The 26,463-nt window shown below is 35.3% G+C and overlaps 1 protein-coding gene and 1 long non-coding RNA gene across 4 annotated transcripts in view; one reads left to right on the plus strand and one right to left on the minus strand.

The window, feature by feature from the left end:
* Window positions 1–4,500, plus strand: part of St8sia4 (ST8 alpha-N-acetyl-neuraminide alpha-2,8-sialyltransferase 4) — an 88,235-nt gene extending 83,735 nt beyond the window's left edge. For both annotated transcript variants that reach the window (XM_004841732.4, XM_087180896.1), the window contains one exon: window positions 115–4,500. In XM_004841732.4, coding sequence (XP_004841789.1) covers window positions 115–397 — 283 coding nt within the window. In that variant the 3' untranslated portion in view covers window positions 398–4,500. The remainder of the gene's footprint in view (window positions 1–114) is intronic.
* LOC101714946 (uncharacterized) lies at window positions 399–25,751 on the minus strand. 2 transcript variants are annotated; one of them, XR_015438936.1, is made up of 4 exons: window positions 23,970–24,471; window positions 20,664–20,786; window positions 8,777–9,089; window positions 399–7,219 (listed from the first exon to the last, which is right to left on the minus strand). It is a non-coding gene; the product is annotated as an uncharacterized LOC101714946 (long non-coding RNA). The 2 variants fall into 2 exon arrangements; XR_015438935.1 differs by lacking the exons at window positions 20,664–20,786; window positions 23,970–24,471 and adding an exon at window positions 25,611–25,751.
* Between the last annotated feature and the right edge of the window lie 712 nt (window positions 25,752–26,463).

Consider the following 26,463-nt stretch of genomic DNA (forward strand, 5'->3'; position numbering starts at 1 on the left):
TGCTGAAGTATTTCTCATTGAGATACATTTAAAAGAAACCTTTCTACATAGAATACTTGATGCAGAATATGCCGTGTTTCTCTAAATTTTTCTCCTCTGATTGTTTTCTTTCAGTTACTGGCTGACAAACAAAGTTCCCATCAAAAGGCCCAGCACGGGTCTCCTCATGTATACACTGGCCACAAGATTCTGTGATGAAATTCACCTGTATGGATTCTGGCCATTCCCTAAAGATTTGAATGGAAAAGCTGTCAAATATCATTACTATGATGACTTAAAATACAGGTACTTTTCCAACGCAAGTCCTCACAGAATGCCATTAGAATTCAAAACATTAAATGTGCTACATAATAGAGGAGCTCTGAAACTGACAACAGGAAAGTGTATAAAGCAATAAAGCACATTTTAAAACATGCAAACAAACTCAACATGCACTTCGTTTCTGAAGATGCTTCTGAAGGTTTGAAAATAGGATCCAAAACAGAGCTGGCTGGGTTTAAGCATTCACAAATTAACTGAACGGTTGATGAAAGAAGTTCATGTGAAATCCACTACCAGCTGATGAAATACCTGCAAAGTGCTCTAAAAATTAAATGTTGTGACTTCAAGGGTCCTAGTAAGTGCCACTTCCACTAAGAATACAGTTTGAATGTATAATCAGTAGTGTTTACAAGATCCAACAATGCACTTATCATTAATTAAGGAAGCAAACATGTTCTTCATTTGTCGGGCTGCCAAAGCAATGCCAAGCACATTAGAAGAGGAACCCGGGAACACAACTCAGCCCTTGGGAAATTAAATCATCCTTGTCAGCAGAAAACAAGATGGAAACATTTTGAGCAGTGGAATCTATAAGAATAAACAACTCAAGTAAATGCCTTCAGTCAGGACTCTGAGTCTGATCATGAATTTTGCTTGTGTTTATTTTTGTTTGTCTTCTAGAATCTCTTTCAGTTGGGGTATTGGTTGCTTAGCAATCTTTTCTGAGATACACAAATAGGAAATACATATGAATGAGAAAGATAAATGTCAAGTAATAATTTCTGAGGTCTCATTCTATTTTTGAAAAAAGCAATTACACAAAGGTTTTTTTTGAAGTTTTATTTGGCACAACTTTAAAACTCCAGATTATTTTTCAATGGTGTAAAAGGTACCAGCTGATATGTGCCCCTCGGTAATAATGAACCTTTCTAAAACAAAGAAGTTTCAACATCATCTGAGATGGTAAAATTAGCAGACAAAAATTTCACTTGTGGTACCAAAGATTATATTCATGTTTCTACACAGCAAACTGTTCTCCTTTGATCAAAATAATGTGTTATTTATATGAACATGTTATCATCCTACTAATGTAAAATTGTCTCTATTTTAAAATTTCCAAAATCTTATTTTATTTTTATTGAAAGGAGAACTTCTTTACCTTTTACATTTCATAACTTTGTGGGAGCATTTTTCCCTTAGAATAAATATTTGATTGATATAGCTGAAATGTGACTTCTGGTTCTTAAGTATTCCCCCTGTTATTTAAATACAAAGGTTGGCACGCTGTTTATATCATTATTAAATTTCTTAGTGTAGAAATAACATGATTAAGACAGTGTTGTTTTCATAGAGATGATTAATTTTAAGACATTTGACATTGAAACTATGTGTCAATAAATTGTACCTAAAATATATTCAATTTCCCAGTAGTATTCTGTAGTTAAATTTAGTCACATTATCAGTGAATGCATTTTTTAAAGAAAAGTGAATTGATTCATAAAATGATATAAAACAATTTAATATATAACAGTATTAGGCAATTTTCTGGTAACTTATTATCCTGGGAGGTAATTCTGATGTAAATTGTTTCTTTAGAAAGCAGAAGCACTGTGTTCTTACTTCTTCTTTGGCCAGAAACAACTTATATGCTTCTTGTTTCTTGGCGAAGGCAATCTGAGAAAAGAAGAAATAGCAGGAGAAATATGCATGTTTTATTTCTTAGAGAAGGCAGTCTGAGAAATAAATAAAAAGCATATATATATATGCATATATATTTATACATATATATATATTCATGTTACCATGGGAAAGGACATCCACCATAGTACAGTTTTCAATATTTTTAATAATATGTGGCATTATTTTTTAAAAATACTGTATGGTAGAACACAGGGATGCAGGAGATGATATTTTGTGAAAATTCATGTTTCTCTAAGAAAGCAAAGTAAAATGCATAATAGAAGATCCACACCTGAAAATGAATACAACCTTAATGTACTTTATCATGAAACATGATAAAGAACCTTTAAGAGAAAGTTACATGATTTGAATGTAAAGTTGAATAGTCTAATTTACTTAACAAATAAAATACAGGTGGTTTATAGAATCTTTCTTTGGACTATGTGCAGGTAGTATGCTGTATCTAGTCACCTTTAACTTGAATTCAACAGAAATCAGATAGTCACAAGTAAATTCTTACATATAAAATTTAGCTTGACACTCATTCAAAGTATGTCTTTAAAAGCAGCAGTAATGTACAGTACCTTGTCATTTCTACTGTATTTTCAACAAATGCATTTAAACAGTGTTAAAGCCACAGCAAGTCCATTTCAGCCTTTCAACGTTCTGTGGACTTGAGTTTATCTCCTAGATGCATTGGGTAGTGCCTTTTTAGCTTCTTCATGTTGCTTTGTTACCCTATGCTTTGCGTTCTCTAAATATTTGCCCAGTTCAGAAAGACTTCAGCATAAAAAAGGGCTTCAGTATTGACTGAGACTACTTTTATTCATCTCAGGGAACTTTCAGTACTCAAGAGTGAATTCAATTAAAGGTATTTAGGGTTCAAAGAAGACAAACTATACAAGATCATTTCATTCCCTGGTGTAAACCGTGCCACATGCTCTTCTTTCAGCATCCTCTGTGGCCTTCTTATAGTGATAGACGCACTTCAAGGAGATCATTGAAGGGTAACAGCAAGAATAATAAACAGATTTGAGTTTTAATGAACACTGGGCAGAAAGGATCATAACAAAATCAAATTAGGAATACATACTTGAAGTATTTCTTTTTTCCTTTTAAGAATATCATGTATTTACAGCTTTAATTTTTAAATTTCTTCTTCATGATTTAACCCTGTACCTGGCAATGCTCAGGCAGGAGATTATGAAATATTCCTGTTGTTTAGGTAATCTGGTTGCTACTGTGCTGTTGACATGAATAGGCCTTGGAAACACTTCCACCATTGTTCCCTAGCCTGTTCAGAAATTAAGTTGCTGATATTAAAAAAAAAATTCAGTAACAGATTTTTCGGGGCAAATCTAATGATTCAGCCCACAAGACTGAAGAAACTACTGTGGAAGCTTGTTTTTGCTATCTGAAAGAAGGTGCTGAGCATTCCAATGTCTTCATGTGTTGTAAATCACATGAATTGTGTACCAATTGTTAATGGGAATTCTACATATGTGCTTACAGATGTCATTAATTTAAATAATGCTAGGGGTAGTGTACATACCAACTAGTTACTAAGCTTAGTACACAGGAAAAAAGTGAAGAAAGTAATTTATTTCCATTGAGTCAGTTAGTCATAATGCACATAATGTGGTGTTTGGTTCATAAAAGGGTTGCTTTTGTGTGGTTTTTGTAAAGACTATCTGTAATTGTGGAAGGGATGTAAGAAGAGTTGTGTATAGTTAGATGTTATCTCTTAAGGTTGGAAGTTTTTCCATCACATATTATCTATATACCACTGTTTTAAAATTTGAATGAGGGTTATTGTTTGTATTTGATAAAAGAAAATCCAAATAAAGCCCACCTAGAAATAGATATTTTATTATATATGTGCTATCGATATATCTATATAGTACAAATAGACATGTGTCATGCATATATACAACGTTATATATGTGTATCTGTGTGTATCCACACTGAGTCTGTAATATTACATACTAGATTTGTGTTCTGCTGATATCTTCAGGGTTTGCACTGTGAACCACCCTGGAGATAAGACCACTTTAGAAGAAGGAAGTTCTTTTGAGACTTCTGATAGAAACCTGCTTTATGAGAGTTCTACTTTATGTCTGAATTTTGTGCTGTTCATACCCGTAGTTATAATAAGGGACAGTATGTCCAAACCTTAAGAGAAAAAGAAAAAAAGAAATGTAAAAAGAAAAAACTCTTCAAGTTGGCAATGTATTTGAATTGCAGTTTTCAGATTGGGGCTCCAGGCTTTGTGTTTCTCATTTAAGTAGCACCTTGTAATAAATACTGTCTCTGTGTATAGGCAAAAGCACAATTGTTTCCAATGTACATAGCAGGAAGAAAAAGTTTACAGAGTTAGCATTGCTGCACAGGATAATTGCTACTGAGTATTTCTTACACCATTTGTGAAATTAAAAGGTGAGGTTTATCATGTCTGGTTCATTCTGTTCCAAGCTGCTTCCCTGTTGTTTATGTACAGCAATTGGATATTATTGTTTTATCATTTGTAAAATTGTAAAATAAATTGAACCCTTTTTTCAATCTTTCATCTCTTACATAGAAGTCTCTGATTTCTCTTTATAGGTCAATAGGGGGCAGTGATTTTAGAAAAGTTTCTAATAGTACTTTCTCCCCCTCTCCTTAGTCCCTGTCATTGACAGTTAGGCTAATCATTTATTTTAAGGAAGGTGCAACAGAATAAACACAATATGAATGTTGCAGTATTCATCAGAAAATCGTTAATGGTGCTTCTTGTGTGGGGAACATTCTGTTCATTGTTTGGGGAATGAAACATTACATAAATGAGGGTCTTTTATAGCCAATTTATACTCCTTCTGACTAAGGGAACTCTGTCAGTTCAGCTCTACAGGTGAAGTCAATGAATCCTCACACAATATGTACTCTAGGGCTGCCCTTTGACTTGTGGTTTTATCTGCAAATTGCTATTCTTTGTACTACCTTCCAGGAGATAAGATTGAAAGACTACGCATGCAAATCTTTTTTCCACGTCGTTTTGTAACTTACAAATCTGTTTTCACGTTGCACTATTTTCTGAAGAATACTTTAATTCCATGAGGTCATTTTTAGTATTCTGTGCTTTTGAAATATTTTCTGTAGACTACAACGAATCACCAATAATGGTTAGTGAACATAGATATTATCGGTATTTATAGAATTTCCTTTTACTTTCAAAAGTCCATTGAAGCTGGGCCTGGTGGAACATGCCTGTAATCCCAGCACTCAGGAGGCTGAGGCAGGATGAGTTCTGGGCGAGCCTCAGCAGCATAGTGAGTTCAAGGCCAGGATGAACTACATAGCGAGACCCTGTCTCACAAAACAAAAATAAATTTTTTTAAAATGCCAATTGAAAATGAATTATTCCTATTAGAAAGTAAATGCATTTCATCATGGATCAACTTCTGATGTTATAGAAGAAAAATCAAGATTTGGTATGCATTTTGATGACTTTGATTCAGTTTTCAGAAAGGCAGTTTTAAAATATGACTTGTTCTACTGTCAAATATTTTTTCAAAATGTTTACTTTTAAAAATAGGTTTTGGTGTGTTTTTTTTCTGAAGTGGCTAGATTTGCAAAAATCATCCTTTTTAGTGCATTGTAGTTCCACATGCATTGCCAAGAAATGGTGTGTTATCACACAATTCCAAAGTGCTCTCATGGATTAACAAGGTACTATACTATATTACCAAATCTGAGAAGTGGAGTTACTTTTAAGAATTAAAATTTTCTAACCAAGAATGACCAAAAATCTTAAAATTTTGCAACTTTAATATGTGAAAGTCATAACCTACTATCTTTTTTAGTAACTTTAGTAGAATTAAATGCTGGACGTAGGATTTTTCATTTGATTTATTATACAAATACTTATATTACACATGTATTATGCAACAATAAATTGCATTATTATTACCTTTTCTTACATTAGGCATTACAATTTAAAATGCAGGTATCAGAATTTAACGTTCATTTGATTAAACACAGACTCTGCAGATAGTTGATTTAATTTTTGAGGAAGCTTTGTTTTTGTTTAGGTGACTGAATCAAACTAATCAAATTTACTAGGGCTTACACTGTTGTTAGTGTAAAACAAACTGAAATTTTGCTTATAGTAACCTAAAAACTTGTGGGGACAAGTTACATCTTATCATTTTTAAGTTAATAAAATGTAAATTATCTCTACTCTGGGCCAAACACAATTTTAAATGCTTTATATACAGAAAAGGTGGTTAAAGTTAATAACAAATCTGTGAGACGGGGCCTACAAATATCCCAATTTTACAGATAAGATGAGAAGTATTATATAATGTGCCCAAGGCTACACATCTCAGAAGTAGAAGAACCAGGACTTGAACCCACTAACATCGAGGTCTACCTTCTTAACGATCACATTTTGCTGCTGCTTCCACTTAACTGGCAAAACTTTCCTAGGAAACTAGAGTAGCACATTGGCTATTTAATGAACACAGATCAGAAGTATAGTTAAGTAGGTAGAAAGAATACACAATTTAGACTTTGAGGAAGTCTACAAATGATCCATGCCTTGAAACAGCACTAACACATCTAATACCAAGAATATCAGTGCTTTCCAGGACAGCATCTTTTCCATGAAGGTGCCAGATAAAACCTCCCAATTCTTGTTTTCTCTATACACATATATACACAAATCAGCTTCCTCTTATGGTAGAGTCTTACTTTGGATATCACAAATATCATTGCATTATAGGCATTTTAAAGTTGAGGCTCCTTTCAAAATATTTCTATTGCATTTGGGAGTTTCATTCATCTCTACTAGCAACCATTTACAGAAATCTCTTAGGGTTAAACATCTGCAGATGGCCAAGCCTATCAATTTGATACTGATTTTTTTCCTGCTTTCTCTATCTTCTTGGGGATGGGAGATAGCTGATCTTCAAATTAGGAGCCTTTCAATGACCTCCTCTGTGTGCTACCATCATTGTGCCTAAGCCCATGTGAACCAGATAACATTGGATATAAGAAGAAAATTGTCAATTTATTCTTAAAGATGAAAAATTTCAATTACTTGCCTTCCTTAATTGCTGGAATTTCAAATATCTAACTCTGTGAAATGCCAATATAAATCTAGCTATTTAATTATTCATTTTTTTCTCAGATTGGTAATTCATGACTCAATCTCTAATGTGAAACTTCTCAAACACAAAAGAGTAGTGTCCATGATGCGCTCCAAGAAGATGCAGTCAATGCCTTGTCCAGAGATCTCCTCCTTGAAAATTCAGAAAATACATGAACTTTGTAAAAGAACTGTGATCTTGCTATAAATGGAGAAGTTTCTATTGTTTAAAAACCCAGAGTTACTCTTTAAAATAACTTCTGATAGCTATGAAATTAATATCTACAGAACATACTTTAATACTTATATTACAATAAAAATTTAAAAAACAATAAATGTTTCATTTGCACAAACTAATATTTATTTTACTGTTTGCCCACCAAGTAAGTACTTTTATGTTTTTAAATATGAAAAAAATATTTAAACATATATTTCTTCTGTAGTTATTTTTATGGACATGATAATTCTTTTGTACAGTATTTATATGCCATAGCTACATTTTTAAGAGTAGTCCTACTACTAAACAATATTTTTCGTTCTAGGTAATACACATAAATCTGTAATTCTTAAGGCATTTAGTAGCACAGGAAGAAAAGATTGCTCTGAGGTGCAATTTGCATTCTCTGGAGCATCTTGATTTATGATAGTCCAGTCACTCACTGCTGTGTATCCTGCCCTGCTTCCTTAGCCCCCGTCTCACAAAGTACGCAGATGGGCTGACTAAAAGCACATCTGCACGGGCTGCCAGAATGTAAACACACTCAGCTGGTAGCAGATGTTTTCCAGGAATGCTCACTACCACTGGAGTTGCTCCGCTTTGGATTTGATGTTAGTTAATCTCCATGGTTGGGCATAAGGCCATCTTGTTCAAACAGTTAATTCGTCTCTGAGGTACAGAACAGTAACAGGTTAAGAGGCAGGCTCTTCTCTTTGACATTTACCATGAATGTGTATTTAGAAACATTGTTAAAGTGTGTCTGAAAAGGTCAATGAGTTTTTGTGAAAAAAAATGAGATTTTTCTTCTACTTTAAAATCTTGTTTTCTGAGCTTTTCCAAGATAATATATAAGATTTAGTGAGAGGAAAGTGTCCCTTTTGGTTTTCTATAGTTATTGGTGTAATTCAAGTTAATTTTCTCAATTAATGTTCTAATAATTCTCTGCATCCATAGTTCTCAGTCCTGTTTTTTATTAAAAATACTAAGAATTTGTTTGTGGATGTGTTTTATTTAATAGCATTCTTTTCTTACGTGAATTTAATCCCATCACTGGAGAGGCTGAGGCAGGAGGATTGCTGTGAGTTCCAGGCTAGCCTGGGCTACATAGTGAGTTCAGGACCAGCCTGAACTATGTACTGAGACCCCATCTCAAAAAAAAATTATCATATAAAATTCTTACACTCATTCAACATTTAGAAAGTAATGCTACCTGTTAGTTACTCTCTTACACGTTGGGAATTCCTTCCCACATGTTTTTCAGAACTTAGGTAGAAAAGGCATTAAACAAAAAATATCATTTGGTACCAAGTCTCTTATAGCATGTCCAGAAAGTTAAGGTAACATAGCAGGAACTGGTGGATAGAGTCATTGATCTTTGCCTGTAGAAAAGGTTAACCAAGAGAGCATCTTCTGACTATTGGTTCTGGGGTGTGAAAAGACACCTTTCCTTCCATTTGGGGAACACTTATTAGCTGTTAATCATGTGGACTTACCAGGAGCTAGCACAGCTTAATCTGTGCAGCTGTACTGTAGATGTTGGAGTGAGGAGCAACACAGAAATTCTGATCATCTATGAATACTGCAGTGGACTTGACAGGACATGAAATAGATGAATTTCAGGAAAGATTCGAGTCTGCCGGACTCTTGACTTTCGGCGTAAACTGCACTAGCACAGGCTCTGTTATTTTGAAACATGCTCAGCAGAGAACACACGCCAAGTTGGGCTGGCCTTGGAGCCAGATGATAAAATCAAGACACGAAGACCCAAATAAGGCAATAAGACTCTTTTAAAATTATTTCATTAACCTGAACAGTAGAGTTTGGAAAAAAAAAAAAAAAGATTGTTTTAGAAAACTTTAAAAAATGCTTTACCAAATGTAAATGTATTGTATACCTAAAATGTACCGATAAAAGAATTTAAGGGGGAAATAAAAAGCATTCACTCTATATTTTGATTACCCCATGTATATTAAAAACATACTTTACCATCCCTATTTATTATGCAAATTACACTCCCCCCATCCTGCCCATACTTTTCCAGATTCATTGTTAAATTATACATTTAAATAAAACCAAAGCCTAACCTAAACCAAGCAAGTACCACCAAAAGGAAGTGAATGCAGTACTGGAGATTAATCTCAGAGCCTCCACACTGGCTACATCTCCAGCCCCTTTTATCACTTTAAAAAAAATTTTAAGATAGGGTCTCCCTATGCTGCTAAGTTGCCTAGGCTCTGCTTGAACCTGTGATTCTTCCGCCTCAGCCTCCCGGAGTGCGGGCATTGAAGATGTGTGTGTACTATCACACTCAGCTTGTAACCGCATACTTCTGAAATTAACCATTACACAATACTTTTCAGTTCCAAATATGAGTGTCTTTATTTATTTTGTATTTCCAGCTTGAAGGAATGCACCATAAAAGAAAATGCCTTATACTTAATTATAAATGATGAATGCCTTAAATAATTTATTTTAGTCACTGCAATAGATATTTCCAAGTTTTCATGATTTTTTAAGATTTACCTTATAATCTTTCCAGAATCTACAAATCCACAAATCGTGCCAAAATATTCTAAATATACACTGTGCATCTAATAGTTCTCCATCAATGACCATTCTGCCTCTCTTCGGAGTGCTCCCCTTTTGTGCTTTTATTTGAAATGTGCTTCTTGAAAATTTTCTTCAATATTTTTCTTCTGTCTCCACACCTACAAAGATCTTAACTATTCTGATCCTTTGTAAACTGTGGTAGGTTGTGTTAGTTACTTTTTTCTTGTTGCTGAGACAAAGTGCCCAGCACCAAAAGTTAACAGGGAAGGGGTTTATTTGGCTTAGAGTTCATAAAGGTTTCAGTCCATAATTGGCTGACTCCGAGGCTGGGATGGCAAACAAGTATCACAGAAGACAAACGACATGATGCCCAAGAAATAGCAAAGACAACAAGGGAATTTAACAGCATCTTTAATCTTATTCAGGCTACCGGGATTAGGGTAGTGCCATACTAATCACTCACGTGTAGTGGTTTAGTGATCACAAGCTCTTAACCCCAGCATCACACAGTCCAGATTCAACTACCTCTGAAAAAAAAAGTCTCGCCTCATCCACATGAGGCTTTGGGGGGACATCTAAGCACCAACCACAACACAGGTACATACACACCTTAAAGATGGTGAAATAGGGGAATCAATCCATAGAAAAATGTGAATACTTTACTCAGGTTCCCCTTAAAACAGAGTTTAATGGGAATGATTTAATTTAGCAAATGCTCATGGAAGCAAATGCTGGGAATTGGGGAAATGTATCAGGGAACAGAAAGCCTACATCAAATATGTTTTCAAATTACCTGCTTATGAAAAATGAGTATTCAGTCTAACGTGGTCTGTCTGAAGGGCTTCTTGATAAAAATTTAATGTAGAAATTTGCTGCATTTTGTATACACAACTGGAACCCAGTGACACAAGAGGATGAGGCAGGAAGAACACAAGTTTGTGCCCAACCTGTGCAACTTAGCAAGACACAATCTGGAAATAAAGATTTAAAAAGTCTGGAGAAGTAGTTCAGTGATACATCACTGCAGAATATGATACCCAGTCTTCTCCCCTCAATATTCCAGGATGAAAGAAAGAATTACTCATCAGAACCATTGCTCCATTGAGAGTTTCCCCATGAGTCATTAAATCTCTCAACTTCTGAGTTACATTTGTGAATTCCAACCTAGTTCCCAGAGGTGCTGCATACTGTATTTCAAAAAGTCAGTCAAGCACATTAAGAGAGGGAATGAATGCTTGGCTTGAAGCCTATCTACACAATACTGTTTGCTGAGTCAATGACTGGAATCCCAGGTGAGGCAGAGAGAAGTGTGGTAGTATACAGATGTTTGACGTTATCTCTCTAGTTTCTTACTTGTATAGACATGTGCACTCCATTAATTCCAATCCATAACCAATTCCCCAATTTGTTAGAATTTTGCCAAATTTACAAAAGACAAAAGGCAGTTGGTTTAGTTGCACTATCTATAAATCATTCTAAGTTTATTTTTATTCATTATCTCCTTTCATCTATCATTTTGGAGCATTCTCACTTCACTAAGTATGAGTTTATTAACTCAAACATTCATCTCAAAGAATCTGAGGACTTAGCGATTTTTTCTGGCATTTTGATTGCCACAATTATCCACTCAGTTTTTAAAAGTAAAAGCATGAGGAGACACTCAGTGACTCTTCTGGGTCCAGACATGGCCTTCCTTCCCCTCACTGTACATCATGAACTCCACCTCCCTGTCATGGTCATTACCAATTACCTCTTGCCAGAAGGATAACACTTTCCTTTTCCTATTGGCTCCTACACATGAGCAGTCCAATTTCATGAGGTAGCAATTTTAGTTTCAAGTTTGGTATGACTTACAACATGTCTATGGAAGTAATTGGCCCCCTATAGAAGCCAGGACATCCAATATAAATAGAGTTTGAATTTTTGAATCCAAGAAATAGAATTTTGCAAGTTGGATTAACAGAAATGATGGAAAGGTGGGTCAATGGTACTTTTATTCCTTGTCTATGAGACTAATATTCTAGATATTGGGGACACAGCACCTTATATTTTCCAATCCTACATGATATCTTGGTGGTGATCTGTCATTTTGCTGAGGAGCTGAGAGGTCATTTCATTATATTAGCTCAGTAATTTGTGGTAATGAAATATGTAGTGAGATAAGTGGATATCATGGCAATGATAACACACCCATTGCTTCCCCTTGTTTGCTAAGAAATTGTCCATTGTCTGAGAAACTGTTTCATAGTGATTTATTAAGTGCCTGCATAGTAAGGTAGGAAGAAATACTATGTCTAGAAAAATAAATTCCTATCCAGAATTATACAAATTTTGATAAAGTTAAAATACTGACTCTTCCATGGTTGAAAGCGTCCAATAGAATTGCACCTTGTTTCATTTCAATTGTCCAGTTTTAGTTGGTACTACATTGGGTGGTCATGTTGGTTACTGCCATTGACAGTTTGCTCATTTGGCAGTAGCCATAGCTATTCAGCCTCAGTGAAAGGGAATCTACTCTATTGTGTCCAAGCATAGTCCCATCCCTGCCATCCTAGACAGCCCGTTCATAGATCCACTGCATGAACACTGTGGTAGCTAAGAAGTAAGCTGCCAATGTGAGCAGGATAAAATATGTTGTCCACCTACTGGTCAAGTTTCACCATTGTGGTAAAAGGGTGTCTGTAGGATACTAGTATGAGCTATATAAAAATCCACAAGCTATGTGCTTTCTCCCTTTTCCACCTGGATAAATTATCCCAGACTTGCTTTTTTTTTTTTAACCAGTCTTTGTCTACTTAATTCCCTATGTAATTATTAAAAAATAATTTGCCCCTTTGATACAAAGAGAATGACCAAGAATATGACTTCTAATTTTGTTCAGTGTAAAGATTTACCCCACCAAGACACCATAGAATCATACCAGAGTGGAGGGTAAGTACAGTGGAAGTACAATTTCAGTTCAATTATCTATTGAGCTGACCCACAGGAGAACATGACCTGTTTTTGTTTGTTGGTTTTTCTATTACTTGGTTCTAGATTACTCTATGGAAGGGTATAGATATCAGCTGAGGATAAACAGTGGTCAAATTAAAGTTGTTGAAATGGGATTCTGGGCCACTATTTGTATAACTTATGTGCAGAACCAAGATCATGTTATGGTCTGAGAGGTCAACCCAATATTCACATGCTGAAATCCATGTGAAAATGGCTAAGGATCAAAAACTCAACTCACTTGGGGTAGAGTGAACAAGTGTGACAGTAATAGCTTAAATTAGAGAAGTGACAAAACAGGTGAAACAGTAAGGAACAATCTGTTATGAACTGACTGGTCATGAACATAATTTTCTTTCACTGGAAGACCCAGTTAATGTTTTTGTTAAGCAAATGAATACCGTAATTAATAAAATTAATTTGGCTGAAATGTTGGAGAATAGGTATTATTGAGCAAAGATGAAATCACTGAAATAGTAAGTCACAGTAATTATGACTTCTCTGATGTCAGAGGCAAGCTTCTAGAAAGTAAAAACCAACTGTATTGGCTGGCAGGTTCAATGTAAATATGAGGGAAAAATGCATAAAGAATGATGCTTCAGATCTCATCCAGAGCATATGGAAAAGTGAAGAAAGACATCATGGTGACAGTTGGAAATCTAAGTCTGAAAGGTGATAGGCAGAACTGATTAATTAGCCTTGTGTGGACAAAGAATGTGTCATCCCATTTGTACCAGTCAGACTTCGGTAATCAGTCCTTTAGGATTTACATAAGTAGAAGACAGCTGCTTAATCAAGGTCACTCCAACATCAGAGCTTCACATATTCAGTTACTGACTGAGGCAAGACTGTGAAGGTTTAGTCAGCTGGAGTCAGTGTGAGACAATTATGATCAGCTCTATAAGTTCTAGAGCTTCCATCTGCCCTATTGGCTAGCAAGCCATCTCCACAGTAACCTTACATTAAAGCCACTGGACTTTGACTTTGTCTCTGAAGTGCCAAATCATTCTTTCCAATTTTAAATTCATTGCTATTAGTCTCTAAAAAATACACAACTTATAAAATTCCATTACAGTGTCTGCTTCAATTCAACCTGGGAAAGATGGCTCTAGAAGTGGCAGAGAAATCATACGGTAAGAAATGAAACATCCATTTTATCAGTTTTGGTAGGCTGACCACAGATACCTGCTAGCATAAATTGGTGTTTAGTTATTAGTGTTTAGTTATACTGAATTCATATGGAATATTGGTGCCATATAATAGACAATGGGAAATAGCAATTATAAATACCATAGGAGGCAATGCTATTTTTAAGCACCATAATCGATGCCCTGGAAAAAGATAATAAGAAAGCTCTATTAGTTAATAGGCAGTCAGAAAGTGGTAGGAATGATAAAAGACTCTCAAAGAGCCCACATCTACTATTCTTCTTCTGCATTGAAATGGAGGAGAAAGCTGAGGACCAGGTCTGAAATTTAATCATTGCAATAGCAGAATATCAAGGACCCAAAGAAAGTAAAACTTTCATCAAAAGAATGTGTTTTGTCATATCAAGGTCTTGAATGGAAATGTATGAGGCGCTGACACTCAGGTTGATAATCTCAAAATAACTGAGTTTCTGGTTTTTCCTGAACTACATGTATTGTGTTATATAGTGACATAGAGCTAGTGACGATTGATTGGGGCAGCACAGCTCAAAATATTCTTTCTTTAACAAATTGCGCGCGCGCGCGTGTGTGTGTGTGTGTGTGTTGCATTCCTTGTACACAACCAGCTTATTTCTATGCAGGATGGAACCCAAGCTTACAAAGCAGAAGCCCAGGTCTTATGGTCCTTCCCTCATCTGTGAAAACTCTAATTTTCATACCTTCGTAAGTCTGATGCTTAGACAAGCAGAGATGCAATAATTGATAGAAATAATTTTATTGGTGAGAAATATTTTGCGATATATTGATGGAACTGTATATTGAAAATGGTGCCTATTTAACCGACATCGTGAAAACAGAATATAGAAATATAAACAGGAGAGGAGACAGTGGAAGGAATCAGAAGTAAAAGCTCAAAACATGATATGTGAGATTGTTTTCTCCAGTTCCGTGAAAAATACTGTTGGTATTTTGATTGAGATTGTGTTAACCCTATATACCAGTTTTGTAAGTATGATCATTGGTTCTACCTATCCAAGAACAGCAGATATCTTTCCATTTCCTGATGTCCTTTTTTGATTTTTCTCATTCAAAGTACTATAGTTTCATTGTAGAGATCCTTCATTTTTGTTAACCTCTAAGAATTTAATTTTTCTTGGTGCTTTTATGAATAATATTTTTGAACTAATTTCTTTCTCAGTACATTCATTATTTGTGTACAGAAAGCTACTGATTTATGACTGTTAATTTTGTATCCTGCTACACTGCTGAATTGAGTTATTAATGCTAGGAGTCTCCTGATGGAATTTTTCCAGTCTTCTATGTGAAGGCTCACTCATGAGTTTAAATATCACATGGATTCTCCTGTATGGTAAACCTAAGACAAACAAAAGGTAAGTAATAGGATAGATAAAAAGGAGATAAATCTTTCTCAAATGGGAAGGGGAAAGAGAGGGAGGGAGGGAGGGAGAGAGGGGGAGAGAAGAGAGAGAGAGGGAGGGAGGGAGGGAGAGACACAGAGGAAGGAAGGGAAGGGAAGGGAACTAAAAAATAATTAAAATATGTTATATAAGTATGCCAACACATCACAAGAAAAGTGATCATTATGTACTGCAAAAATGTACGAATAAAAAATAAAAACAACAAATAAGATGTGATATGTATATGTACAAATTCCCCACAATGAGTATATTCATTCTATATTAAAACACATTAATAAAAAATTTAAAAATATTCATAATAAAACAGAGAAACCTCAATTTTTCCATGATAATTTTGCCACATTCAATTATTAAATGACATGTTCTTTGTTTCGCAAGGCTTTAAGTTCAATAAAAGTGAAATCATAGTCTGTCTTACACTGGATTTTTACGTTAGCATGGTATTTGTGAGTTTTTTTGATATTGAGGCAGATAGCACCATTTGATGCATTTTCACTACTATTTAATATTCTGTGCATAAATACAAATTGTAAAATCTTAAACTGGGCATGGTGGTGGAGCCTGTAATCCCAACATGCAAGAGAGTGAGTCAGGTGTATGGTGAATTCAGGTCTAGCCTGGACTACAAGAAAGACCTTGTCTTAAATAAATACTTTCCTGAAACATTCAAAGAAAAGAATTCTCAGAGAAAATCCTATCTTCAGTTTTCCAGATGCAAAGCCAACTTCTCAGCATGTGTCAAGATGTACTCCACGTACACACCTGTATGTCTCAAATCAAAAACTTCTGCTAATTACAGTGTGGTCCTCCAGGTAAACATTTTCTCTCATCACAAACATTTAAATCTATTTGCTCCATTATCTCAAGGAGAAAATGCATGCAGGGTGACAAGGACTATTAAATGGTAGCTATTATAGATCTAAATGTAGTTTTCTGTTACTCTTTGCTCATCAGCCCTTCAAAAATTCTCTATTTGTGTTTTTCATTGAATTTCTTGGTGCTGCAACTCTGTGAGATATAAAGAAAAAATTTACTTTTTTGTAGTCATCACTAGGCTCATGGCTGAGACCCTTACAACAAAAGGCAGATGTATTAGTCGCTTTTCCATTGATTGCTGAGACAAAATATCCAATGTGCTCAACTGAAAGGAGGAAAGGTTGATTTTGGCTCCCAGTTTCAGAGGACTCAGTTCATGCATGATTGATGGGCTCCAAGCCAGAAGTGGCATGTTAGAGGAGTAAGATGAAGAAAAGGTGCTCAGACCAAGGCATCTGGTAGCAGAGTGAGAGCAGACGATCCCTTCCAGATCACACCCTCTGTGACCACATCTGTGAAGAGTTCCCATCACCTAACTACAGATGAACTACTGAACTCATCAATGAGTGAATCCACTGATGAATATAGTACCCCATGATCCAATCACCTTCCAAATATATGAGACATTTGGCAGACACTTTAGATTTAAAGCATAAAATTCTGCCATGACCCTCAGAAGGCCCACGTCCATCTCATTATGTCCATCTCAAAATACATTTAGTTCATCACTTAGGAGTTGCCCAAGTCTTAACAGTTCTGGTATTCCGGAAATGTCCAATTCCAATTCTCCTGTAAGAGTCAAGGCAAACTTTTAAGTAATGAACCCCTGCAAAAGAGAAAGAAAGAGAGAAGGAAAGAAAAAAAAAAACAGAAAGAAAGAGAGAGAGAGAAAGAAAAGAAAAGAAAGTAAAATACTTCCAAAATAAAATGACACATGGTAAAAATACCCATTGCAAAGCAGAGGAACAAGGGGATAGTACAGATTCAGGCAAAGCCACAGGCCTACTGCTTCAGTTGCGGGCCACATGACCTATGTCATAGACTGGCTCTAATCACTGCCTGTAACTTTTTTCATCAGACTTTCCACATTCCTGGCATCTTGAAGTTCCTCACTTCTCCACTAGTCTTTTGGCTTCATTTTCACAGCTTCAGGGACTTCCCTCTCAGAAGCACACTGCCTGGCCTCCTAGGGTTTTGTCTGAAATCTTGGTGGAAGCCTCTGTGAGAACCAAAATTCTTGCATCCTGCAAGACTGCAAAACCAGCACCATTCAGATGATGCTGAGTTCTGTCACTAGGGAAAGCAGTAGCCAGGCCCCATTGATCATGGCTACAGTAGTGTTCGAAAGCCTGGATGGCTGAATTCCTGCATATACTTTTTTAGATGACTCTTAATGAACTGAGATCCCTGAAACTCTCTCTTTAAAGCAAATTATTTTGAAATTGTTTACTCTTTTATACCCTTAATCCTGAGAATGTTGCATCTGGCCAGTTCCTGAGATGTTTCAAGTCATCTTTCCTATTATCCTAATGCTAAGTACTCAGCTGCTTTTTAATGCTGATCTTTTCAACAACCATATTCTCCTTTGTCTCAACTTCCAGGTGCTTCCTTTCTAGAAAAACTAGAAATATTTTATATCTTTTGACTCTGCCTTTTGTTCTAGATTTTCACTGTAGATTTGTCTAAAAGTAGCCATAATTACTCATTCCACAGCCTGAATGTTGGGCTGCCTTGAAATTTTCTCCACCAGATCAATTAGTATGCCACCCTTAATTTCATTCTCCTGCATAGTCTCAAAACATGGGCTAAATGAAAACAGATTTTTCATTAGAGTGTAACAAACATGGCCTTTATTCTAAAAACCAACGTGATCCTTATTCCCACATGAAACTTCCTGAGGTGAGCCTTTAATTTTCACATTCCTATCAGTACTCTGGCCTTTTAGAATCTGCCTAGAATCACCCATCAAGCTCTGTTTGCAGCATTTAGTATTTCTGTAATCTACATCTCCATAGTTTTCCAAATTTCTCCCACAAACCTGTTCCAGTGAATTCTAAACCATATGGTCTGGTACAGTCATAGTACCTACCTCACTTTTCTGGTACCAATTTCTTATGTTCATCACTTTTCTGTCACAGAGTAAAAATACCCAAAACACCAAAAACTAATAGGGAATGTGGTTGATTTTGGCTCATAGTTTCAGAGGTCTCATTCCACTAATGGTTGGCTGGCTCCAAGTCAGAAAAAACAATAGGGAAAGGCATGGTGGAAAGTTGTTCACCTTACAGCAACCAGGAATCAGAGTGAGAGAGAAGGAGTCTGGGAGAAGAACAGCCTTTCTAGATCATGCCCCCAGTGACCCACCTCCCTAATCAGGCCCTACCACCTAAACAACACCTGAGCCATTGAACTCATCAGTAAATGAATCTACTGATGAATATTGTCCCCCATGATCCAATCACCTTGCAAACCCATAATACTTGTAGGGGGCATTGTAGATATAAACCATAACAGATTAACAAGAGAAAATCACATAAATTTACTTAACATAATGTTTACAATACATAGGAACTCTCAGAAATGAAGACTCAAACAGGGAAATCTGTGTATTTTTATGCTTTTGCTGACTAAGTTGTCAATTGTGAGAAAGTACAATTAGGAGAGGTACAGTTAGTATAACAAACTATTGGAACTTAACACATCCTAATTTTTCACATTCTTCCCCATGAACCTGTTTTTTCAGAAATAAGGATGCTTCTTTCTTCTGGGTATAGGGAAGGTACCTCTTGGATGAAGAGCTATGCACCAGCTTCCACAGAGAGAGGTGGAAGGAACTCAGAGTGATCTCCCTAGGTTTTATATTGTGTTTCAAGGAAGAAAGTTCGGGGAAAGATATGAGTCATCTTTCTGCTTCTGCTGTTTTCTCAAATGCCAAGATGCTCTTTGTTGAGGTAGCGTGTTCTGAACTTTGGCAGAACCAAACAGTATGTTTTAGCCATAGTACATTTTTTTAAGCTCTTAAATATACCATCATTTTTCTATTGTTTCTGGTCTTATCTCTTTCAGTTAAAGCATCCTTCCTGACACTCACTTCCCACTATACATTATCTGACCTCTATTTACCATTTGGGTCTTAGATCAAACATCAATCTATATTCCCCCTATAACAGTACTGTCTAAAATTTATTATTATCACTTACTTGATTATTTTTCTTCTTAAAATGTGTCAATAGCTTAGGGATGCAGATTGCATTTTATTGACTCAGTTATTATGACTAGAATGCCCGTCATGGCATGCTGCACACAATAGGTCCTCTGTACATTTGGCTATACATAGTAAGCCCTCTTACACATTGTAATTATTTAGTTACTGTGTCTCATTGACTCCAAATGACATGTGTTTTAATAATGTGACATCTGTAAAGTGAGAGTGATGATTAACATTGGTGATGTAAATAGATTAATTGGAAGGTTTATTCTGTTTTAATTTCATATAAAGTGAAAGGTTCTCTTACAGTTAAGGATGTCTTTGGTTCTACAAAGAAGTAGTAGTTAATGATGAAAGTACTTGAAGCTTGAAAGATCTTTTTGCCAATTATGTTTGAAATTTAACAAACAAAAGGGATAGTAAAAATGTGGTATTAACTATCAATTAGTATTGACCAGTTTCTTTATGTCCCATCTGTATTCTTAAGGTCAGTTACTTGACTATCTCTTTAATACAGTATTAGGTTGTTTGAGTACAAATTGCCACAACTCAAAGTTTTATCAATAAGAGGTCAAAATAGCTTGATGAGAAATATTGTCACTAAGTACAACCAGATTATCCACAAATTGAGACCACAAAGCAAGTTAGTTCTAGCCAAGCAATAAATAAATTTTTCAAGGACATCAACCATAAAATATTATAACCTCTACATATGTGCAATAAAAATAGAAATATTACTATGCAATAAGATAATTGAAAGAAATAAAATGTTTTGGGGATGAATTACCAATTTTTTAAAAAAATCAAACATCAAATCTCTAAAAAATGTGTCTCCAATTGGCCTAGTTGTCTTACTAATGAATAATTTTTGAATGGCAATATAATCAGGCATCACTGAAAAGTGCATTTACACAGTGTATTTACATCTAAACTTGCATTTACATCTAAACTTTATTTTTAATTATTTGATTAGGAAGGAACAATGAAGGAAAGAAGGGAGAGAGAGAGAGGAAGGAAGGAAGGAGGGGAGGAAGAAAAAGGAGAGAGAAGGAGACAGAGACAGAGAGAGAGACACACACAGACAGAGAGACAGAGAGAGAGACAGAGACAGAGAAACACAGAGACAGACAGATAGACAGATCCTAAAGTGACCAGATCTCATGCCATTGCATCTTCAGTGGGTGTCATTAACTCTTTCTGTGGCAGAAAACTGCTTTGTCATACTGACCTTGTAGCAAACCGGCACTCTTGTCATAAAGTTCATCACTCCAGGGCTCAGTGAAGAGGAAACACCTGGCTCCTTGGGGTAAGCTGTGACTACTAAATTCCGTTCTTTGATCTCCAGATTTTTCTGAAGAAAAAGACTCTAAGTGGTCATCCCCAAAACAGACACTGGGCAAAAAGGTCTGGACACTGAGTATTGGTTCCCACTCTACTTTTCCCCACACATTCTGTCAATCTTCTACAAAGATGAGCCTGCCTTGCAATTTTCAGGGTGAAAAACACATCTAGATCTTTTTGTTCAGTTGGAGATCAACACAATGTTTATTTTAATTGCTTTTCAATTCTTATAAGCTTTGACAATATGGTACAATGCAGAAGCCAAAGTCTCAGGGATTAGCCCTGTACTGAACTTCAGCTCAAAAAGAAAAACTGTCCAATGAACCCTGAGAGCAAAGGAAATGTTTATGCCCAAGAAGTGGAAATGTCTCAGTGAAAGTAAGTACAATCACTCTTTCTCAATTACCCTTTCTCATTCACTCGCAGGCCTAGCAGTGACCACCCATGATCAGGAACACTTCAAAACGCTCACGTATTGCTCTCCTTCACTCCAGCTTGTCTGGCTTCTCTGAAGTTCTGTTTCCAAACCTTCGTACTCCTCCTCCCTCCAATGGTGGATAACTCCACATTTCACTTCCTTTTTAACTCCTTTTTTCAGAGTTTGCCCTTTCAGTGGCCCTTTTCTAACTGTACCATATTAACTTCAAACCACTGTCTTCCTGTTTTATTTTCCCCTTCAATACTTATCACTATTTGATAACTATATAGCACTCTTTACATTGTCTATTTTTCTTTGCTAGAAGGTTCACCTGAAGAAGGTTTCACTATTCAGTGAGCTGTCTGTGGACAGAAAATAGTGTCTGGCATAGAGTAGATGCAGAGAGAGAGAGGGAGACAGAGAGAGAGAGAGAGATTTTGAGGGGAAAATACCAATATTTTAAAACTTGGGATTACCAAAATATTTAACTCCACAATAGCTGCAAAAAAGACTAAAGTATACAATTCTCTATGATAAATGTGATCATTATATATATTTAAATTGTACCAATAAAATTAATTTTAAAAAAGGAAAGAACTAATTAAAAGTGTTCTCAGCTACCATTCCTCCTACAATAGACATGCAAAAATTTAAAAAATTGAGAATTCATTCTCTTGATGAGTAATTGTGGAAATAAAAAAAGACTGAAATAGAAAAATATCTTACTTTTAATTTAGCCAAACTGTATTTTATGGCTAGATGTTTCTTGATCCTGGGAATTAAACCCAGGACATTTGCACTGAGCTACATGCTCAGCTATTTTGTTTTTATTTTAAATTTTGAGACAGAGTCTCATTAAGTAACTAGGTTTTCCACACTGGGACAAAACTTGCAATTTTCCTGCCTCAGCCTCCAGACTGCTGGGATTACAAGTGTGCCCTGCCACACCCAGAAAGTATTTTTTAAGAGTAGTGGAGATTGAACTTGGGGAACAGAATTTGGAGAATCATTAAATATTCACTCAGAAAGTATTTAAAACTTTCAATTAAAAATGTGGACTTCAACCTTACTATTTTCATAAATTTTTCACAACATGATCACAATTATGAATTAAATTTAAAGTATCACTAAATTATTCACACATTTGTTCATTCTCTAACATTAGATTATCAAATGCCTCTTCTGTGTCAAGTATTCTAAACAGCTCATCGTAATAAGTTTTCAGTTTGGCCTACCATGAATAACCTTATAAAACAAAACATCAACAAACACCAAATGGCCACTTTTGGATTTCAGTTGCCTAAATTCAGTCACAGTTTAGATCTAGAATGATCCCCCAAATTCTTATATAGTCAGAAGTGGGCTTTTGAAGGTGGTTAGATCATAGAGGTGTTACAGTAGTCAGTGAGTTGATCCACTGATGATTCCCTAACTGGATGTGTTGTTGGGTGTGGCCTGGTCAGAAGAGGCAGGTCCCTGGGGACCTGGCCTGGAAGGGAATATCTCCCTGGGCTTCTCTCTTCTCACCCTGCTTCACGGCTGCCATGTTAGTAGTTCTCTTCCACCATGGCCTTTCCACCATGCCTTTCTTGCCTTAGAGCCAGTCAACAATGGGCTGAATCTGCTAAAAACCATAAACAAAAATAAACCTCTCCTCTCTTAATTTGTGGTGGATGTTGGATATTATGTCCCAGCCACAGAAAAGTGCTTAAGGTATTTATCGTGCAAATAATACAAAATAAATCTTGTTTATTTTACAGGTGTCTATTTTGTCTTCTTTCCTAATATCAATTTTGCCCCTCTAAATTCATCAAACCATAACAGTCTTGTAAAAAATTTTGAGGCCTTCTACTAAACGATAGAACAAAAATACACTTCTCAGAGTGGCAGAGACATGCAGCAATTCACCCCAATTTACATGTTTAAAAACCTATGCCTATCATGATGGTATTTATTGGGCTTCTTTTCAAGCTTTAATCCAATTATTTTGGGCATTCAGTTGTACAATGGAAGATCAGCATGTTCTTAACCAGTACGTATAAGAACAAGCATTTTCAGTCAAGGCCAATTATGAACATGATCTTCGTGACACAGGTGAACTTAAAATAGGCTGACATTTGGATAAGCAAAAATTGAGTAAATTTGTTACTTCTCAAGCCACCTCACAAGGAATGTTTAAGGGCACTAATTATTGCCATAAGAATATAAGAAAGTATAAAATTTACAAGTAAAGTAAATATGTAGTCAAATACAGAATAGCCCAATGCTGTTATTAACACCTTGAAAATTACACAGATCTGTAGTATGGAGTTAAAAAACAAAGAAAAAAGGTAAAACATAACTATGCCTACCATGTTATTAAGAAACAGCTAATACAATTATAGTGGATATAAAAAAGATAAATAAAAAAGATAAATAGAAAAAAATAAAAATTAGCACTATGGAAAATAAACAAACCACAAAGATAAACAAGAGAGGAAGAAGAATTACTAGATCCACAAAGTAATCCAAAAACAACTCAATAGCAGCAGTCCTTCCCTGTTAGTAATTACTTTAAATAAAAATGGATTATATTTTGCAACCAAAGGCCATAGAGTGACTGAATGGACAAACAGAAAAGCAAGATTTAATTAAATGCTACCTATAAAAGGCTCTCTCTAGCCTTAAGAACAAATATAAGCAAAAAGTGAAGGGATTGAGGAAAATATTCTATGCAAATTATGACTGGATAGCTATAATTACACAGGATACAATAGGGTTTTGGTAAAAACCTACCACAAAAGGCAATGCTTGCTAGGGATTTAGCTCAGTGGTGCTACGCCTGCCTTGCAAGCACAAGGTCCTGAATTCGATCCCTGGTACGAGGGGGAAAAAAGGCAAAACTTATAATTAATTAATGATAAAATTTAGTTTGTCAAGAGGGAATAAAAGGGCATAACATGTACCCAACCTTAAAATATTAAGCAAATATCAATAGATATAAAGAGAGAAATAGATAACAATGCAATATACTAGGGAAATTCACTCACTTTCAACAATGTAAACATCAACCAAGCAGAAAATTGATAAGAAAATATTGGACTTGAACTGCACTTTAAACAAAATGGTTATAACAAGTGTACACAGACAGAACCAGAATGCATTTTCTTCTCTGGTATGAACTGTACATTTTTCAGTATACACTATATGGCAAGCCAGAAAACAATTTTAGCTCATTTAGCAAGATTTAAATCATATGTTGCTTCTGATCACAAAAATATTAAACTAGAAAGTAGTGAAAGAAGAAATATTTTAAATATTACAAATATGTGAAAGAAAAACAATATGCTGTTGAAGAGCAAATAGGTAAAAAAAATCAAATATCAAATTAAAATACTTTAAGATAAGTAATAATAGAAACACAACTTAATGTAAGGATTGTAGCAAAAGCAGTTGTAAGATGGAAATTCACAATGATAAATGCCTACATTTTAAAAAGCAGTATCACAAACAAGTAACATTATATTTAAGAAACTGGAAAAAGAAAGACATGAGCACAATGTTAACATAAAGAAGGAAGTAATGACTATAAGAACAGAAATAAATCACATAGAAATAATAAAACAGAAAGCTAGACTAATGAGAGAGAGAGGGAGGGGAAAGAAAGAACAATTAAAAGGGCTCAAATATCAGCTTCATAAACGGTTGTAGAGACATTACAGTAGATGACTCAGAAGTGAAAGAGATCCTAAGGGACTATTATGAAAAATTGCATCCCAACATATTTGATAACCTAGAGAAAATGCATAAATTCTGGGGGAAAAAAATGATGAGCCAATTTTGAAACAGGAAGAAGCAAATAAAAACAATAGCAAAAATGTTGAAGTAGTAATTTAAAAAGCTGGACGAAGAACATTTCAGTGACAGATGGCTTTATGATCAAGTTTTAAGAAAATTTCAAGGAAAACTTCACACCAATATTTCTTAAACTTCTTCAAATAACAAAAAAACAAAGAAACAAAAAAACAGAGCTGGAAGTCACACTTTTTACATTTTACTAGGCCACCTTTACCTTAATATTACTAAAACAGAAAGAATACCATAGTGTAGGCCAATATTTTTGATAAACATTATGTCAAAATACTCAATAAAATATTAGAAAGTCAAACTTAACATTGAATCAAAAAGATTATTCATTTTGAGGACGTGAGATTTACATTTTGTATATTAGGCTGATTTAATATATTCAAATCAGTCAATGTGGTATATGACATTTACAGATTGAAAAACACAAACCACATGATCCTATCATTCCACACACGTGTGCACGCGCATGTAAACACACACACACAAATTCAACAATGTATTTGCTAGACTGTTTTCTACTGCTGTAACGACATGTCTGAATTGAGAAACTTGTAAAGAAAAGAGCCTTACGTAGCTTACAGATTCCAAAGTCCAAGAGGGGGACAGCAACTTCTGCCTGGCTCTGACAAAGGCTCATGGTGGGTGGCATTACAGTGGTGAGAATGTGTACAGAAGAGATCACATGATCACACAGGAAGCCAGAGAGGATGCAGAGATGAACTTTGCTGTTTTATATCGACCCACTCTCCTGAAACCTAACGTACTCAGGGAGACCAACATTAACCCTTTGCAAGGCCAGTACCTCCAGTACATTAATCATCTTCTACTGACACCAATTAGTAATGCTTCCAACACTTGAGATCTAGATTCCAGTATGTGAACCACATCCAGACTATGGCAAAATTCAATATCCCTTCTTCATAAAGCTCCTTACCACTTATGTATAGAAAAAATTTCCTCAATATTATAAAGAACCTTTATGAAAACCCCACATATAATATCATATCATTTGGGAGATGTTGAAAGCTCTAAATTATTTACTTATTTATTCATTTATTTATTTTAGTATGTGTTTTCAGTACATACTGACTATACTTATTGTGGGGAACTAGTACATGTACATAACACAACTTAATTTTTTCCCCTACCTCTCCCATTCCTCCCTGTTCCTTCCAACTCTTAGTACCCTCCCATTTGCAAAAGCCCTATTCTAGTTTTTTCCCTTCAATTCTTTTCTTTCCATCACCTTTCTCTCTCCTTCCTCCCCTCTCCTGCACAAAACAAAGATGAGCACTCTTGCTCTTTCAATTCAAAATAGTACAGGAAGCATTATCAAGAGCAAATAGACAAGAAAAAGAAATTAAAACTTCTAAATTCTAAAATTTAAAAGAAAATTATTTATATTTCTAGATGCCATGATTCT

The sequence above is a fragment of the Heterocephalus glaber genome, unplaced genomic scaffold (genome assembly GCF_053883595.1).
Source record: "Heterocephalus glaber isolate CG9 unplaced genomic scaffold, H.glaber_assembly_v1.0 deba00001465, whole genome shotgun sequence".
NCBI lineage: Eukaryota > Metazoa > Chordata > Mammalia > Rodentia > Bathyergidae > Heterocephalus > Heterocephalus glaber.